Source organism: Copidosoma floridanum, unplaced genomic scaffold, assembly GCF_036245765.1.
Source record: "Copidosoma floridanum isolate Cflo_tuat_1 unplaced genomic scaffold, Cflo_Japanese_pri ptg000021l, whole genome shotgun sequence".
Classification (NCBI taxonomy): Eukaryota; Metazoa; Arthropoda; class Insecta; order Hymenoptera; family Encyrtidae; genus Copidosoma; species Copidosoma floridanum.
In genome coordinates, this window is record NW_028321898.1 from 16918129 (window position 1) to 16934691 (window position 16563).

At 36.9% G+C, this 16563-nt stretch overlaps 2 protein-coding genes across 6 annotated transcripts; both read left to right on the forward strand.

Annotated features, from left to right (window-relative positions):
- The first annotated feature begins 793 nt into the window (after positions 1-793).
- Positions 794-9418, forward strand: LOC106638957 (uncharacterized). 5 transcript variants are annotated; one of them, XM_014352363.2, is made up of 13 exons: positions 794-1001; positions 1968-2171; positions 2249-2617; positions 3000-3216; positions 3338-3483; positions 3557-3810; positions 4012-4194; positions 6204-6403; positions 6498-6572; positions 6658-7099; positions 7183-7469; positions 7552-7644; positions 7809-9418. In XM_014352363.2, exons 2-13 carry the CDS (start codon positions 1975-1977, stop codon positions 7920-7922), a joined length of 2577 nt encoding a protein of 858 aa, XP_014207849.2. In that variant the 5' UTR covers positions 794-1001; positions 1968-1974; the 3' UTR covers positions 7923-9418. The 5 variants fall into 5 exon arrangements, with proteins under 5 accessions (XP_014207849.2, XP_089450322.1, XP_014207850.2 ...); XM_089594196.1 differs by having other exon boundaries at positions 794-972; XM_014352364.2 differs by lacking the exon at positions 794-1001 and adding an exon at positions 1034-1367.
- Positions 9419-9818: 400 nt separating this feature from the next.
- LOC106638949 (kelch-like protein 17) lies at positions 9819-12452 on the forward strand. The gene is made up of 4 exons (XM_089594323.1): positions 9819-10241; positions 10341-11203; positions 11306-11562; positions 11646-12452. The coding sequence occupies exons 2-4, from the start codon at positions 10353-10355 to the stop codon at positions 12044-12046; spliced, it is 1509 nt and encodes a 502-aa protein (XP_089450449.1). The 5' UTR covers positions 9819-10241; positions 10341-10352; the 3' UTR covers positions 12047-12452.
- Positions 12453-16563: the final 4111 nt, after the last annotated feature.

Genomic DNA, 16563 nt, shown 5'->3' on the forward strand with positions numbered 1-16563 from the left:
ATCGATAACGTAAAATCTAGGGTATTTCTTAACCTCCGAAAGCTGCATACCCTCGTCGAAAGAGCTGGTAATCTGTTTTGGAGCAGGGCAGATATGAAGCACTTTCGGCGAGGGTATGCAAAAAAGTATGGAATGGACTTTTTCCGAATGGTGTACTAACGAGCGCAGCCGTCACTACCCGTCCTCGGGTACCGGGTACCAGGTTGTCTGGTCTGGGGTCTGGGATACGGGTACGACAGCAATTTTTCATTTGGAACGGCTCAAATGAAAAGTTGCTTGAATCCGGGATTATCCGGGGTCGTACCATGTAACTATTTTTTAGTACATCGGCCTATGTTTATAACATAGGCCTGCAAAGCAAAAAAAGTTATATGGTACGGACCCCGGGGTACGCTCACCATTCGCAACTGTTCCTATAGCTAGATTGTACAGAACCAGAACCGAACACCGAACTAAAGAGGGGTTTGAACAAACCTATTGTTTGCTCAGTTTACACGTTTACAGCAGAGATTATTAGGTTCGTTTGGCTTAGCTTGGAGCAGCTTGGAGCTCCTCCGAACTTTGCCCCAAAACACGCGCTTTGCTCCGAGCTCATCGGAGCGACTCCGAGCAAATTCCTACAGTCGGTATATCTATATTTATAGCCAGGACGTGAATATTTATATTGCCAAGATTGTAAATATAGATATACCGACTGTAGGAATTTGCTCGGAGTCACTCCGATGAGCTCGGAGTCGGAGGCCGGAGCTAAACGTGTGTGTTTTGAGGCAAAGTTCGGAGGAGCTCCGAGCTGCTCCAAGCTAAGCCCCAAACGAACCTATTATCTCTGGAATTACTCAGTTTACAGTACACCTATACTGCTCTAGAAGAAAGACGTATGACGTGTGTAATTTTCGGTCAATTGTATTTGTATTAATTGATACTAGTGATTACTGATTACGGATAATACGGATAAATACATGTGTGATTTAAGTACATACTACTTCTATAATATTTCAAGTGTAGGTAGTCATTATTAGTAAAATGTTGTTCATTTCCGTTTTTCGTGTATTTTTCTGAGTGTTTTTCAAGCGAGCTCATGTGCGTAAATCCCCAGAGTAAATGTTAGGTTATACTTTTACATTCCTTTATGATCAAGTATTATAGGTACAAGTGATAATACTTTAAATTTAACGTAAGGCTGTTGACGAACGCAGTCTACCTTATCATAAACATACAAGTATACAACTATACCTGTTTTCCCCCGTGCTTCGTGCCCCGTATTACTCATCGCAAACAAAACCAGCAGAAGATTTATTCCATAGTATGGAATCTATACCTAGTTGCAACTTATATAATCTGTATATACATAAACGAAGTAAACATAGGTACCTAGTTACCTACCAGTTAATAGTTAAGTTATATTGTGTTAATTCTAATTAATACCTATGTAGCACCACATACCTATGCATGTTTAACGATTCGAAAAAATACAATAAGTTATATTAAGTATTAGTAGAACTTCATTATCGTTAGTAACCTTAGTATCGCGCAATTTGACTCCGTATTTAGCTTTCCGGGAAGTTTCGCTCCACTTTTAGAGTGCACCATACCTACGTATCTGATACGTATGTACGAAACGTGCACAGCATCTGCCTCTTTCTGTTCTTAAAATCTTAACTTTACTTTTTCTTCATAATCAAATACATAGCTATACGCTTACTAGGTACACACTCGCATATTAGGCAACGAAAGAGACAGAGAGTGAGGTCGACGTTTATATTTAGCATGATGAAACCTACGCGTGTAAACGTTTGCCGTGCCCCCGGGCGGTTTGGCGTTTGGCTGTACTAGCACTCTCTTGCTTTTTTTATGACTCTACCTCATCAGTCTGACACATTGTGCACTATGCAGAGTACCGAAAATTGCGTCTTGATTCAATTAATTACACTTAATTAAGTAGTTTTTTACTTTAAATTTTTTCAAAGATAAGCAATGGAGGGCGATCAAAAGAGTTACGATCTAAGGAGACGCAGTAGGTCCAGGTCTGAGACTCCTCTGATATTAAACAAGACTGAAGGTGAAAATGATGGCTCTGAACACCACTATGATTTGAGGAGCAAGAGCAGAGACAGGTCCATGACTCCTGGAATTGAAGTCAGTAGTAGTAGAAGGTCAACTTCTAGATCATTGTGAGTGCTATTATTTTCATTTCTGCATTGAGATTTAATCGATTGTTGTGATTAATAATTTTTTTGTTGCTATTTAGACCAAGCAGTGTAGTTAAGGCGCGCAATAAAGACATGGAGGTTATTGTTGAACAAAAAGACATTACACTGACAGACGTAGCGGCTACAACGCCGAGTAAAAGTACAACTTTTGAAACGAGCACTGTCAAAAAGAAAGTAGAACGTCGTTCTGAGCGTCAAAGAATTAAAAAACAGATTTTTGCGAATGGACAGAGTGAATCTGTGGATGATTCTTCTGATGCAAAGACAGAAATCAAGGACAGAAAGAGTTTTATCTCGAAGAGGTTAATCACAAGTGATTATTCATCTGAAGATTGTGATAGGGAGGATGTCCCTAGTCGACCAACATCAGTTCATGAGTTTTACAAGCAGCAGGGTGATTATTGGAAGTAAGTTTCTTATTCAAATTGAAAAAAAAAAAAAAAATACTACTCTGTATTTATTTGGAACATAGAAACCAACGATTGTCAAAATTTATTTATCAAAGCTGTCTGTTATCTTTGAAAAGTTTATTTTGATGTGCCCCTTTGTGTCAATAATCCATCAGTGTTTGCAAACACTAACACTTGACCTTTCTTCACTTATTATATTATTGCTCTCCCTCGTTTGCTCACTCGGCGACTTTTGAATTCCAAGTATATTTATTATCAGTATACGTTTCATTAGCCTGTCATCAGCTCCTACTTTAATTAACACCGTTATCTTATTTACAAAAGTATTTTAACACCACTTTAGATAAGGCTCAAAAATAACTGGCAGAATTATTTACAGCAAATTTCCAAAGACAGATTACACATACTCGAAAGCGTCGACATGTCGGTACGAGGTAGCACCAGGCGTCATGGCTATTCCTAACATGTCCCGTCGCTCGTTGCGTTTAGATAGTAGTATTTTCAGTAGCCAAACGACAAGCAGCCAATCGTCTTTAGACAGCTATACCAACGAGCACCCGATAAAGGAACCCTATCAAGTTTCTCGAGGCCCACTGGTAATAAAATTTAATTTTATCAGCATTTATTGCATTATTTTGTTTATATTGTTATCACTTTTCGATAATTGCTTGCTTCTTTCGTCGGTATTAATCTTTTAACCCATTTGTTTTGCTTAAGGGTCTTTCATCTCAAATGCAGTCGCACGTTAGAAAGTACACGAGCACTAATCAATCAAATGATTACAAAAAGACTTTGGTGGATTCGCAGCGTAATCGTCCTAGTTCTGTCTTTAATTCTCAAATCGAAGATGATCTTAATGAAAGGTTTGTTTGAAACATGTACTCATTTAAGTCCTAGTAAAACACTTCATCCTTTATATGTCACCATTTTTCGTAGATATGAATCGTGGGTGGATAATTTAAAACATCTTTCAAGTAATTACAACTACAAAAATACATTGTACAACGTGGATTCTGATACCGATTGCGACGAATTGGATAAATCGTCGAGTTATACGTTGCGAAAAAAACAAAAGTCAAATACTACTAGTCTGTTTTTGGCATGGTTTACAGCTGTACTGCATTTCATTACCTTTGGACAGTTTCAAAAACAAGAGTACCCCACTAGTCACTATCATCGGCCCAATCAAGGTCAGAATGTATTAATTTCATTAAAAATTAAGAGAGTTACGAGGGAAATCAGACTTTTTGATGCGATTTGTGTACCACTGATATCTAAATACTCAAGAGAAATACATAAAGATCTTTCAAGACGTGCCGTCATTAATATTTGTTGATTTATCCTCTTATCTTAAAGATGCCTACTAATTGTGTTATTCGTTTTCTTTTCAGAAACAAGATTGAGTTGGTTTTGGCAACAATTTGATACAGCCGTGCAGCACATGTATTTACTGTTCGTCAAAATCATACTTTTCGACTCATGGTTGCTTAGTAGAGCTTCCAAGTTGCGAGATCGAGCCCAAGGACGATGGACAAAAATACTTTGGCTTCTCCTTCCACTTGTTCTTACGATTGGTAAGTGAATTAGTAACTGTTTACACAATTATCATCAACTCCTTAGTAGCACACAAGTTTGACATGAAACATTACGTTTTATTTATTTATTTTTGTATTTTATGTATCGAAAATTTCAAGTTTTCAATTAATAGTCTCGATCAATTTTCTGTTCTTGACATAAGCAGTTCATACGATTAAACGTTTGTCCCCTGCACTCAAAAGTACACTTAGTGTTGTAAATTATTATAATTATGTCTGTGCTTTCTGTCTTGGAACCTTAGCATTTAAAAAAACATTTGTCTATTTTAAAGTGCAAATTATTAATATCCAATTCAGGAGGTAACTATATATTCCTCACAGCATCGAGTTTAATTGCAATTATTGTTTCCCTAAACTCAGCACGAATTCCGTTCTACCTTTGTTTCAGGCACTTACCTTGCATATGTGCACACTCTAACTTGTATGAATTACCTGCGAAACGTTCGCGAAACCGTTAACGAAAAAACTGCTAACGCGGTTGATTATTTGTTTGTTGATCGTGAACTATTCTACAAGTACTTATTGACCTTGAAAAACGTATCTCTGCCTGATTTGCTTACCATAAATATAACGATTCCATCCCTGCCAAGTTTAGGTTGGGACTAGTTTTTATTTCTTGTTTTTTAACATTAATTTTTTTTAAACTCATCATGCAAACTTTGTTCTAGACTGGTTGCTAGAGTGGCTTTTTTAATTTAATCATTGTAAAGTTACTGCGTTATAATAGTCATTACTTTTTCTATATTTTCTTTCCAAAGATAGAATAGTCACACCGAAATAAATCCATATCTGAAAAATTTCCAGTAGCTCTGAATTCTAACTTGTACTATCACGAGGCATAATTTATGTGTTTCGTGTGAATTGTAACATACTAACAATTATAAATATGTTTTTGCTAGCTGCTTGAAACTAAAGATAATCGTTTTACATTGATTGAGTATTTGTATTTTTTAATTACCCATGTATCTGATGATGTACCTATCAATACACATGTATCTGATTTACAAGTGCCTATAGTTGTTAAGGATGAATTTTTACTATAACACAAAGAGAATTTTAAATGCTTGTATTAAAATCTAGATTTATTTTTTTTGTTCCAAGCTAAACCCATAAACAAAAAGGGAGTGTATTAATTTATCTCATAAGCAATCTTATCAAAAAAAAATAACACAAAAAAGATACAAATGTTTTTAAAATAATTCATGTACGGGCTTCAGATTTTTTCATCCCGGATCTTAGTAATGGGCTGTATGTATAAGCCGTTTCGTTTCTGGGTCAGCAATTTAGAAGTGATCAATACAATTACTTGCCATGGGTTGTGGATTATTTATAAAAATTAAGTTCCTGGAATGGCGTGTGGCTTACAATATTTGGTTTGCATTTATGTCTTAATACTTTTGCTATACTATTTACTAATGATATGGCTAAGGGCATTACGTTAACACTATGTTTGTTTACTATTAGTTAATAAGTACCTATTTGCCTAATTTGAAGAGAAAAAGAGTTGTAAGGAAGGAAGGTTTTTTTTGTTTTGTTTTGAAACAACGAAAGCAATGAAAGAGAATAACGTTTCGCAGTAATTAATATATTTGACGGGAGAAGGATAGTGGGGAGTATGCGTTAAAAAAAAAAAAAACTCATAAAATGATGGCTATGATCGAGAGGGAAAGAGGAAGGCTTGAGATTTGATCGTTTCTTGCGCGCACACGATCCCAATGATGGACGTCGTTTGTTGTCGTCGCTTTCTACGGGAGTCGCGGGTGAGTTTTGCAAACTTCGTACTGTCCTTCTCTCTCAAATTACTCATTTATGAAAAATACTCTCGTGTGATGGAACTTTTTTTTTTGACACATGGAGGTGTTTTTTGCTCATAACATTTTTTTCAAATTATACTCGTTCTGATTATTGATAAAAATTTTGACTTTAAATTGAGCCATTGAGAATTTATGGTTAGAAAAAAAAATTGACTACACAATTTTATGTTTCAGGTTACTTGTGTCTACCATTAATAGTACCTGCCATATCATGGACATACCAAAAAACATTACCCATCCAAATTCAAAGAGAAACTGACATGATGCAAAGCTACTCCCCAGAAGATATTAAAACAAACCAAGAGCTCAAAAACCTCGTAAATATTTTAATCAATCGTGTTCAGTATTTAGAGATTGCTGAATCGGAACGATCGGTAATGCGAGATGATTTAAATTCATTTTTTTTTTTTTTTTTTTTTTTTAACCTAAGTATCATATGTCGCTGCTACAATATCATCTTGGTTTTAGGTACATTTGTCAAACATCACGCAGAGCATAGAAGATCTGAAACATAGTGGTGGTGATGTTAGGAACAAATATGACGTAAGTTATTGAAAATATGGATTTAATACAATTGATGGATATCTCAAGTATTTACATTGAAATACGAAATTTTGCAAATTTTCAGAGCAAATTATCAAGCCTGGAGCAGGAGTTGGCGTTGCTGAGCAGCGAAAGCAAAAAATTCCATGCAGACGAGCTTGGCGTGCTAAGAGTAGAATTTCAAAATCTGAAACAATTGTACGGTCAGCTGAAAACCTGCTGTGATGCAACCTCAAGTATGGCCAATGAAGACCAAATGCGAGAACAAGCGGACAAAGTGTTTGCAGGCTACTTTGGCGATGCCATTTCCAAAGACGACATTGTGAAGGTGTTCCAGATCATGAACTCAAAGATCCAGCATGAAGAAATCGCACAGGCAAGTGGCATTGTCGGAGCACCAAGCGAAGAGCCTGAGAAGAGCTCAACGAGCCTGAGCATAGATGAAATACGCAAAATTATTGTTGGAATCCTGAAAATTTATGATGCCGACAAGACCGGTCGGGTTGATTACGCTTTAGAGTCTGCCGGTAATTACTACAGGTTTCATCTTTCAACTACAGAATTTTGATAGGTCGATAAAAATTGTTTTGTTTTTTTTCTCTCTCTACAGGAGGTCAAGTATGTAGTACCCGTTGCACGCAAAAATATAACGTCCAAACGCGCGCCTTTAGGATTTGGGGGGTAACGCTTTTCTACGAAAACAACAACCCACGAACCGTGATACAAGGCAAACTGCTGCAGCCAGGCATGTGCTGGGCATTCCAGGACTTTCCTGGTTATCTGCTCATCAGATTGCGAAGTCGAATTTATTTGACGGGATTCACGATGGAGCACGCATCCAGAGCTAATCTGCCCAACGGAGAGATGAAGAGCGCACCGCGAAAGTTCAACGTTTGGGTAAAATTATGATTTTGTATTGATGCAGTGGTGGTATTTTTCATTCAAAAAATGTACTGATTGAGATTCTTTTAAATTTAAGGGGTTGAGGTATGAAAACGATTTAGATCCTGTGATGTTTGGAGAATATGAGTTCTTGGTCTCTGATGACAGCTTGCAATATTTTCCGGTTCAGGTGAGAATTTGGTTTGTTGCATGATTGCTTTTTCTTCGTAACATATATAAAATTGATTAATTGCTGGTTTTATGGGATACAAAAAATTACTTTATTTAATGAAAGTAGCAGAAAAAATTTATGCATACTTTGATGCCAACTGAAAAATTTGTATTTTGTTTCAGAATACAACAATAACAGAAGCCTACGAATACGTTGAGTTGCGGATCCACAGCAACCATGGTCAGCTCGAGTATACGTGCTTGTACAGGTTCCGAATTCACGGGAATCCTGCGTGATTCGCTGCCCCTCGAGCCCCTGTAGATAAAAACTTTTTTCAACATTACCAGGTGTATGCCAACTTGAGAAAACCAAGTGCTATAGCAACGATGAATACGCCGTGTGCCTTAAATTAAAGTGTCGGCTGGAAAAGCACAAATCAAAATAATCCAAACGCATAATATTCAAACGCACCAAGATGATTTCGGGTATTGTAAGTACATACAAATAGATCTGAGCTCTTGTGAAGAGTTATAAGTTTCAAAAGTATTTTTGTAAGGCGATACTATAATATTTTTCGTAGATATTGTGAAATATTGAGAATCCCTTTACAGTTACCGATGGTTGATACAGTAAATTAATAAAACAAAAAAAAACATCAATGTTGCTCGTTACATACCATCGTTACCGATTTCTGGATCTCTTATTTATTTATTCTTATTCTTGTATTTGTACAATATGCCAGTCAATCGATAACGAAGGGTGGAGAAAAGTAAGCAACCTTAGTGATATTTTTCTCGTTGCTTTTTTGTAACGCAGAAAATGGATAGTGTACCGATTCAATAAGAGTACAAATTGTAAAGCCACTTACTAGTTATTAGTTCTAAGTCACGCTTTTTGTAGAGTAAAAAAGATTTATTATTGAGTGATATGTATAAAATGTATTGAATATGTATATTTATATTGTAAAAAATGAGAAGCAGCTCAAGGCATTCGCTCACTCATAAAAACACTCTAATAATTTAGTTTCATGTTTTCGAAACTCTTGATACTGTACTCTTCAACTAAACTGTTTGATTTTGTTTATGAAAAGTTTATAAAGATAACCTTTCTTGGCATCATTAAAATTGTTTAGGTATATTACATAATTTATTAAGATTTAAACTGGATTTTGTTGATTTTCCAAGTTTAATACATTATATTTCGTACGTTTTTTTTAATGTTTGGTAGCAAAAATACTTTTCATTCAGAAATTCAATCAGGATTGAGGAAATGTAATAGTAGGTAATATTTTTCAAAATATTACCGCTTTGTATTTGACCAATATTTGTAATACTTCAAATTGTCGGATTTTTCGAAAACATAAATCCTATTAAGTAAACAAAAAAAAAAAAAAACGTTTAAAAAACATCAAAGATGATGTTATCGATAGATTCTCAACGCACTAATGATTTTTTGCATAATACATCGATCTAGTAGCAATTGCAGAGTCAAAACAAGTCACTTCCTATTTTTGTACATCGAAGGAATCTTTGACTTTTGAAAGTTTCTTGGCTTGACTGAGACTTTTTTGAAATTTATTTCAACTCTTAACCACATACTTGTTTTTGGCACGTGATATACTTAATAAAAACAATAATTATTAAGAGTTAACGATCGATGATTTCTACGTGAAAATATTTGTGTCATATATTTTTCACATATCCAAAAGGCATGAGAGGCAAGAAAAAAAACCTTCCTTTTTTTACCCAAGTGTCATATATGTATGCGCGCTTCCTATTTGATATTTAAGTAATGCGAATAAATAAATATGAAAAGATACATTTTTTTAATTTCCATCCAAGATACCATCAGTTTAAATTAACATTTGAAATATTTGCGTAGCTTGCGAGTTTTCGAAATAATTGAATAAAAAACAAAATTAAGTTTTGGTAATCAAGTGAAAACTTACACAGGTAGAAAAATTAATTTTCTGAAGATGTAAATTATTTAATTATTCATATTCATAGAATTTTTATACGTTAATTAAATTATTACCGATCGAGTTCAACTATGAACGTACACAAAAAATAGGAAAGGAAGTAAGGAACAGAAGAGAGCATATATATATATATATATATATTTCTACCGGTCCACAATGTATACAATCGCATAATCATCAACAGCAACAGGGCCAACCGGCCAACATGCAGGTGGTTTTTTGTTATTGCGGTACGCAAAGAGATCGATGGTGACTTCAAAATTGTATATTCTTATTAGATTTAAGTAAGTAACATTCGCAGAAAAGTACCTGATCAGAAAATCATCTAGAGTACATTTTTAAGCATTTCGATTTTCAAGGGCATTTTTATTCAAGATCTCGTGAAACCAGTTTGATTTTTTTTACCAAGGAATTCGCGAAAAAACGAAAAGGAGAAAAAAACGGCAATAGCATAACCTGGCGCCCCCCATCATGTACTCGAGTCCTGAGTTCCTGGATGATACAATTGATGCTGATCGTACTAATAAATGGAGCGTCGACGTTGTCCATTGTGATATTGAATATTAAAAAGTTTAAATAAGTGCAAGTCATTATATTTCTTAATGTAGATGAAAAAATAATCGGACAACTGTTTAAGGTGAGTTTCAATTTTTTTTTTTTTTTTAAACTTAATTGAAAAAAAAAAATTTTGATCCAAAAACCTAGTGCTTTGAACGATGCATCATTTTACTTCTAGGCGTTTCAAAAAATGGGTACCCGAGCGGTTGCCGTGAGTACGACTGCCAGCGCAGTTGTCCCGGGAGAAGCCAATCTAGCCGGTGTCCTCAGACTCCTGGAAGACCTGGCAAAGCTCTCGGAAGACAAGGAGTCGGCCGACATCGTGTTCCTCCTCGGCAGAGAGGAAACTCCCGTTTACGCCCACAAAATAATAATGCAAGCCAGGTGCAAGAACTTCTCACCTGGAAAAAGAATCGGCAACGCCGGCAGTCCAGCTCCCGTAAGGATGCCCCACGCGCACGCCGAAACTTTCAGGCAGTTCATTCACTACGTATACACTGGGAAAATCATTCTCCAGGATAGTGGAATATTTGAAATGCTGAGCCTAGCCCAGGAGCTGGGGGTCGAGGAGCTGTGGAGGAGTTGCGAGGAGCATGTGTCAGTGACCCTGAGTCCTGGCAATGCGTGCACCCTTCTTAGCGCTGCCCTGGAAGCTCAAGAACGAGTTCTGGGTGGAAAAGGGGCCTGCTCTTCGTTCATAGACAGATGCTTTGCTTACATATGCGAGAACGCCATCGACACTGTCAAGACCAATGCCTTTTGCAACCTGCCCAAGGACGCGGTTGTCAAACTCATGTCCTCGGATTATTTGGGCCTGGAAGAGGAGGACGTCTGGAGGGCAGTGCTGAGCTGGGCAAAGTATCAGGCAGGGGTGACTCAGCCAACTCAGCATTGGACCGAGGAGGAGAGAGCTAGAGTTTGCCAGCACCTGTCGGGAGTGATTAATCACGTGAGACTTTTACTGATAGATAGCCAAGTTTTTGCCGAGGAAGTGGAACCCACTGGAGCTGTGCCCATCGAACTCTCCTTGGAGAGGTACAGGTAAGCAAGTAAGCACTATTGTCCCACAGGTTGTGGAGTTAACAAAATATTTTTCAAATACGTAACTACAGATTCTGACGGGGAAAAATATAAATGCAACAGGTATGCAGCTCTACCGAACAAGCACGCAGACGTTTGTACGGATAAACGTTTGCAGCCGCGCGTAGGACCCTTCCTCTTCCCGGGCTCGCAGATACTTTCCAAAGACAAGATGAGCTTTCAGCGTCTTTTGAATCAATGGTACGGCGTGCCCAAACAGTCGTGGCGTCTTATCTACCGGGCCTCGAGCCACGGCTTTGCCGCCTCTACCTTCCATCGGCACTGCGACGGCATTGCTCCGACCTACGTCATCGCTCTAGGTGGTTTATATAACAAATACTATTGATTTTCTCTTTGTGTTGAGATTGTAAAATTAATAATGGTAATAATAATAAAATTGTAGGAACGAGAGGTGAGATCTGCGGTGGTTTCAGTGACATACCGTGGGGCAAGACAAGCGCCAAGGGACATCCCTACATACACTACATACCTTCGGAGAAGGCGTTCTTGTTTACCCTGATCAATAGCCAGGACGTACCCCCTACCAAGTATAACGTGGTCAAGAAGCCTTTTGCGATTTGTTACCATCCGGATATTGGGCCGATTTTCGGAGCTGGGGCCGATCTCTTGATTTCCAGCAACTGTAACGTCAACATGGACAGTTACAGCAACTTACCCCACAGCTACGACGGCGAGCACGCCTCCAATTCCATTCTCATGGGCGACTATTACTTCTCGGTCATCGATTACGAGGTTTTTACGACCAGCAACATTACTACAGGGCAAGCCAAGTCGAGCCATTAACTGTACAAAGATATCATTATTGTTTTATCATCTTAAATCGTGCCAACAGTGCAATTGTTAATTTTTACACGTATGACGTTTACATCTATCTATATTTATAATCATCAAGTGTTTTTTTTTTTTTTTTAATTAATTTTAAGATTGACCGCGTAAATGTTCACACTTTTCATTTCGAATGTTACTTGACGACTTTTTTCTTCGAGATTTGGATCGCTCGATATACCTAGCATCATAATATACTGTTCAACATACATGGGTGATTCCGCTGGAACTGACTCAGACGATTTCACCAGTTCGTATGCACGTAATGAAGTGAAATGCATTCACGTAAAAAGTTGCGCTTTTTCTGCTTCAATCGCATAAAAAACAACATTCAAAGTCGTTTTTGGTGGTCAAATTTACGCTAAAGGCGTCAAATGTCCTTTCCGGCTGGTGTCGATTTTCAATTATTCGACTCTCGCTGGGCGAACATCGAGTTTATATACTTCTAACTGCGGAATGCGGATGCAAGTCAATAACTCTACGGTATTGACTATCTTTCGCCACCAAAATTGCAACCGAATTCCTTGATGAACAATCCGAGAAGTTTGCATACACATTTTGGCCCCAAAACATATATATAGTGCATCGCACACCGGGGTGCGTTCCGTAAGCTCCAGCAGTTAATCTTCAAGTATCTCGGTATCCTAGATGACATTTAAGTGCAAGAGAGGAATAGTATGACATGTTATCTCTCTCACACTAATAAGTTATCTCTACATTGTCTAAATACCTAGATTAAACGGCCAGTGCTTACGGAACGCATCCCAGGACCTGGTGTTCGAGTCAGTTTTTGAAACTATATCACTATTGGGATCGGCCCTTGAGAGCCTTCTCTCGCAACTTTGGAATCACGCCACAACGTGTAAGCATATAAAAGCTGGTGGCGCTGACAGTCATGAGCCTTCTCTCATCGTTTTTGAAACTCACCACTTTATAGAAATTAACCTAGGGCAGTGGTGCTAAGGTAAAGTACCCTCTATTCGGACACATAATTTTAGGTAATCCACTATTTCTAAATTCACAAAGAAATTAGCTGTTTTTGCGAAAAAGACGGTTGACATAAAGATAATAAAGTAATTTTTCTGTCACTTAAAAAAAAAAAAAGTTCTTTGTGACCGTGTGATCATTGTTTAAAATAATTATAAAGATTCAGTCTTAAAACCCCTATATTCGGACAATGCATTTCTAAATAGTCCGAATATAGGTCCTGTTACGACGTAGGGACCATAATCCGGACAGTCGTGAACATTGAGAAAATGAGGTTATGGCAGATCTTTATATACAGTTATATTTTACTTTAATGGCTTTAATTTGTTAAACAAATGCAAAAAACAAATTATTATTGTATTTTACTACATAGTATAACCATTTCTTTGCACTTGTAAGCAAGTGAATTGCTGGATTATGTGTGTCCGAATATGGGGTACAGTTTGAACCGTAGTATCTAATTTCCGGACAGTAGCCAAACACAAAAAACCTCGATTTGCAAGAAAAAACATTTTTTTTAATGAATTATCAAATTAATTCAACGTATGTTGTAACTATCCTAAATCAATTCGATACTGTAGATTACAAATAAATTTTTTTCATTCAGAAATTGTAAAAAAATCATGTAATTATCGCTGCTGTCCGGATATAGGTCCGAACAACACTTTTGTCCGAATACAGGGTACTTTACCTTAGTGCTATGGGACCAATCCCAATACCGGAAGGTTCGAATTTTTTTAATGTGCGTGAATAAAATTTTCCATCCACCTTTATCCGACGACCCACTACTCACACGATTTGTTGGTACTGAATATAAATAAAGTATGTAATTGGTACTGAAAGTCAAATGCGCAGAAAAAATCACACGTGTCTGAGCTGTACGCGCTTTTGAAAAATTGCAATGTCCTTTCCGTCCGCGTCCGTGTATTTTCCGTACCCATCAAGGATAAAAGTATATGTGTTTTTCACACTTTGGGGCAATGAATTATCACCAATTTTTTTTTCCAGCATTTGTGGGCTTAAATGAAAGTTGGGATCAAGCCCTATCAAATAAAAAAAGTTTTGTACCATTTGGTGCCAAAATAGAAAGTTAGAGCGGTTGAAAGAGAAATACTGTATTATTTTCATCTAATGTCTACCACTAGATCTCATTTTTAGCGATTTTTATTATCCTTTCAGCCACTGCAACTTTCGATTGGTGGCACTAAATTAAACAAATTTTTTTTTTAATCGATCTTGTTCCCAGATTTCATTTAAGCTAGGTAAAAACACTCCAACTATACAAGCAGCTTACTTACTTATAGCAGAAACATACGCAGTTTTTTTGAAAAATTATCGAAACTTTACTCCTGTAAAATATCTTGTATCTTATTCTGACCAAGTAACTTTGTAGAAGAATTGCTTAGAATACTTGATGTAGATAATATTTGAGATAGTAATACCATGTAAAACAATTTTACAAAAAAAAATTTTTTTTCAAACTATTGTTTAAGTCGTTTTGAGTCGGTTATGGCGGAATTTCCCACATACATGTATGCATGAGTGTATATAAATACAGTTTTTATATATTTTTTTCACAAAAACATGCTAATTAAATATAAATATGACTGATATGATAAAAACAAACTATACTTTCTGTTATAAAAGGTCGATTAGAATAGATGCGAAAACATTCGATCTGTTTTCCAATGACGCTAAAATCTTCTTTATATGTCACAACTATTTTACTTTAAAGAACAACTTTTTTGCTGAAAGTTTTCTGACAGTTGCTAAGCAACTGCTTTTCAATTAAGTACAAATTAAGATGCTCCAGGTGCTGCTCGGAAGTTTAAAGTGAAGAAGGGCATTTATGTATATATTTAGAAGAAATTATAGCTGACCTCCACTGTGCTTAGGTCGGAAAATAATTATTACGGAACCTATATATACCTGGCTTTTATTTAACACAAACAGTAATTATTAAAATGTCGTTTCGATGGTGTCGTCGTTACACGCACTCGTCGCTGGTCACGACCATCATGTCTTAGCTGCGCACCTCAGATCTCAGCGAGTCAGCAGCGTTCACTATTAATAAAAATATGTATAAAAATTGCATGTCGCGCTATACAGTCCTTTGTGTACGAGATATTAAAAAAAAAAAAAAAAAAAACATGGCTGTAAAGTGCAAATTTTTCGGACGCCATTTAGGCGATATTAAAATAAAAAAATTGTTGTGCCCATCATGACATCATCGTAAAATATGGGTCTTTACAAAAAAAATGAGCCCTAGGTCGATTGTTTTTGTCAGCAGGAACTGAGTCTAATGGCATTAAACATTCAACGTTTTTTAAATACATGCGTAAAATATTTCGTAAACAATGAAATATTTTTCCATGAAGGTTTTATGGTACATTTAGGGTCATAAAATACGTATTTTCGAGCGGAGATGTCAAATTGGTTCCCAGGCAATAATTTCACTGATCGGCCAGGTCAATTTGCTTCCCGAGTCATTAAGGCGAATGGTCAAATTGGTTCCCGGCTATTTAATAATTATGTAGATACTATATTTCTTCCATCACACTTTTTCCGGGCTTTGGACTGGTAGCCATTCGAATGATGGCGTGTTTGAAAAATATAGACTACTGTTAAAAAAAGTGGTAAAAATTTTTTTGAGACTACCTTAATGAATTCAAAGCGAGTTTTTAAAGTTTTTCTTGTCTATAGTCTCTTTTGATTTACTTTTCTTATGCTGCGTATACATGGAGTCTTGAACTTCCAGGACCAGCCATAAGCCCGTGTGAGTGCGAGTGAGAAGCAAGAACATACTCTCTTCCTCTCGCACTTACACGGGCACATGGGTTGGTCCTGGAAGTTCAAGACTCCATATGTATACACTGGGACGACGTATGGATGGGAAAACGTCCCACGAGTTCGCAAAGTTATCTCACTTTGTTACTACTAGTCAGCGTTTCTTTTGCTTCTCACCATTAACAGGTTGATCTGTTAAACAAAGGCGGGTTGTTTAATAAATAACAACTCGGTTCATTCCGTGCTTAAGCCTCTGATCACAGGGGAAAGCACTCTCCTAACCTAAAATGAATAGCTCTCAAGCATTCAACTCACAATCGTTCAGTGCTATCGTCCAGAAATCTCAAAACCCCACAAGAGATCAAGCGATAATTGTCGATGCTGTCAACGGAATTCCTCTCAAAGATTATGCATTCACTCTTGCCGAAATTGTCAACCCTACCGATGTAATCGGATTCTCCCGCATTGCTCAAGGAAGAATCTGCTTCTACCTAAACAGCAAAACGTTGGCCAATGATTTAGGTGACAAGGAAACAAAGTTAAAGGTTGGTAACTCTATATTACCTATTAGACCACTCAACTCAAAAAATGTAAGGATAGTTATCTCCAACGTCCAACTATGCATACCTAACTCCGTAATCGAGACCGAATTGAAAAAGCTTAACATCAAGATTATGTCCAACGTCCTCAACGTTAAATCT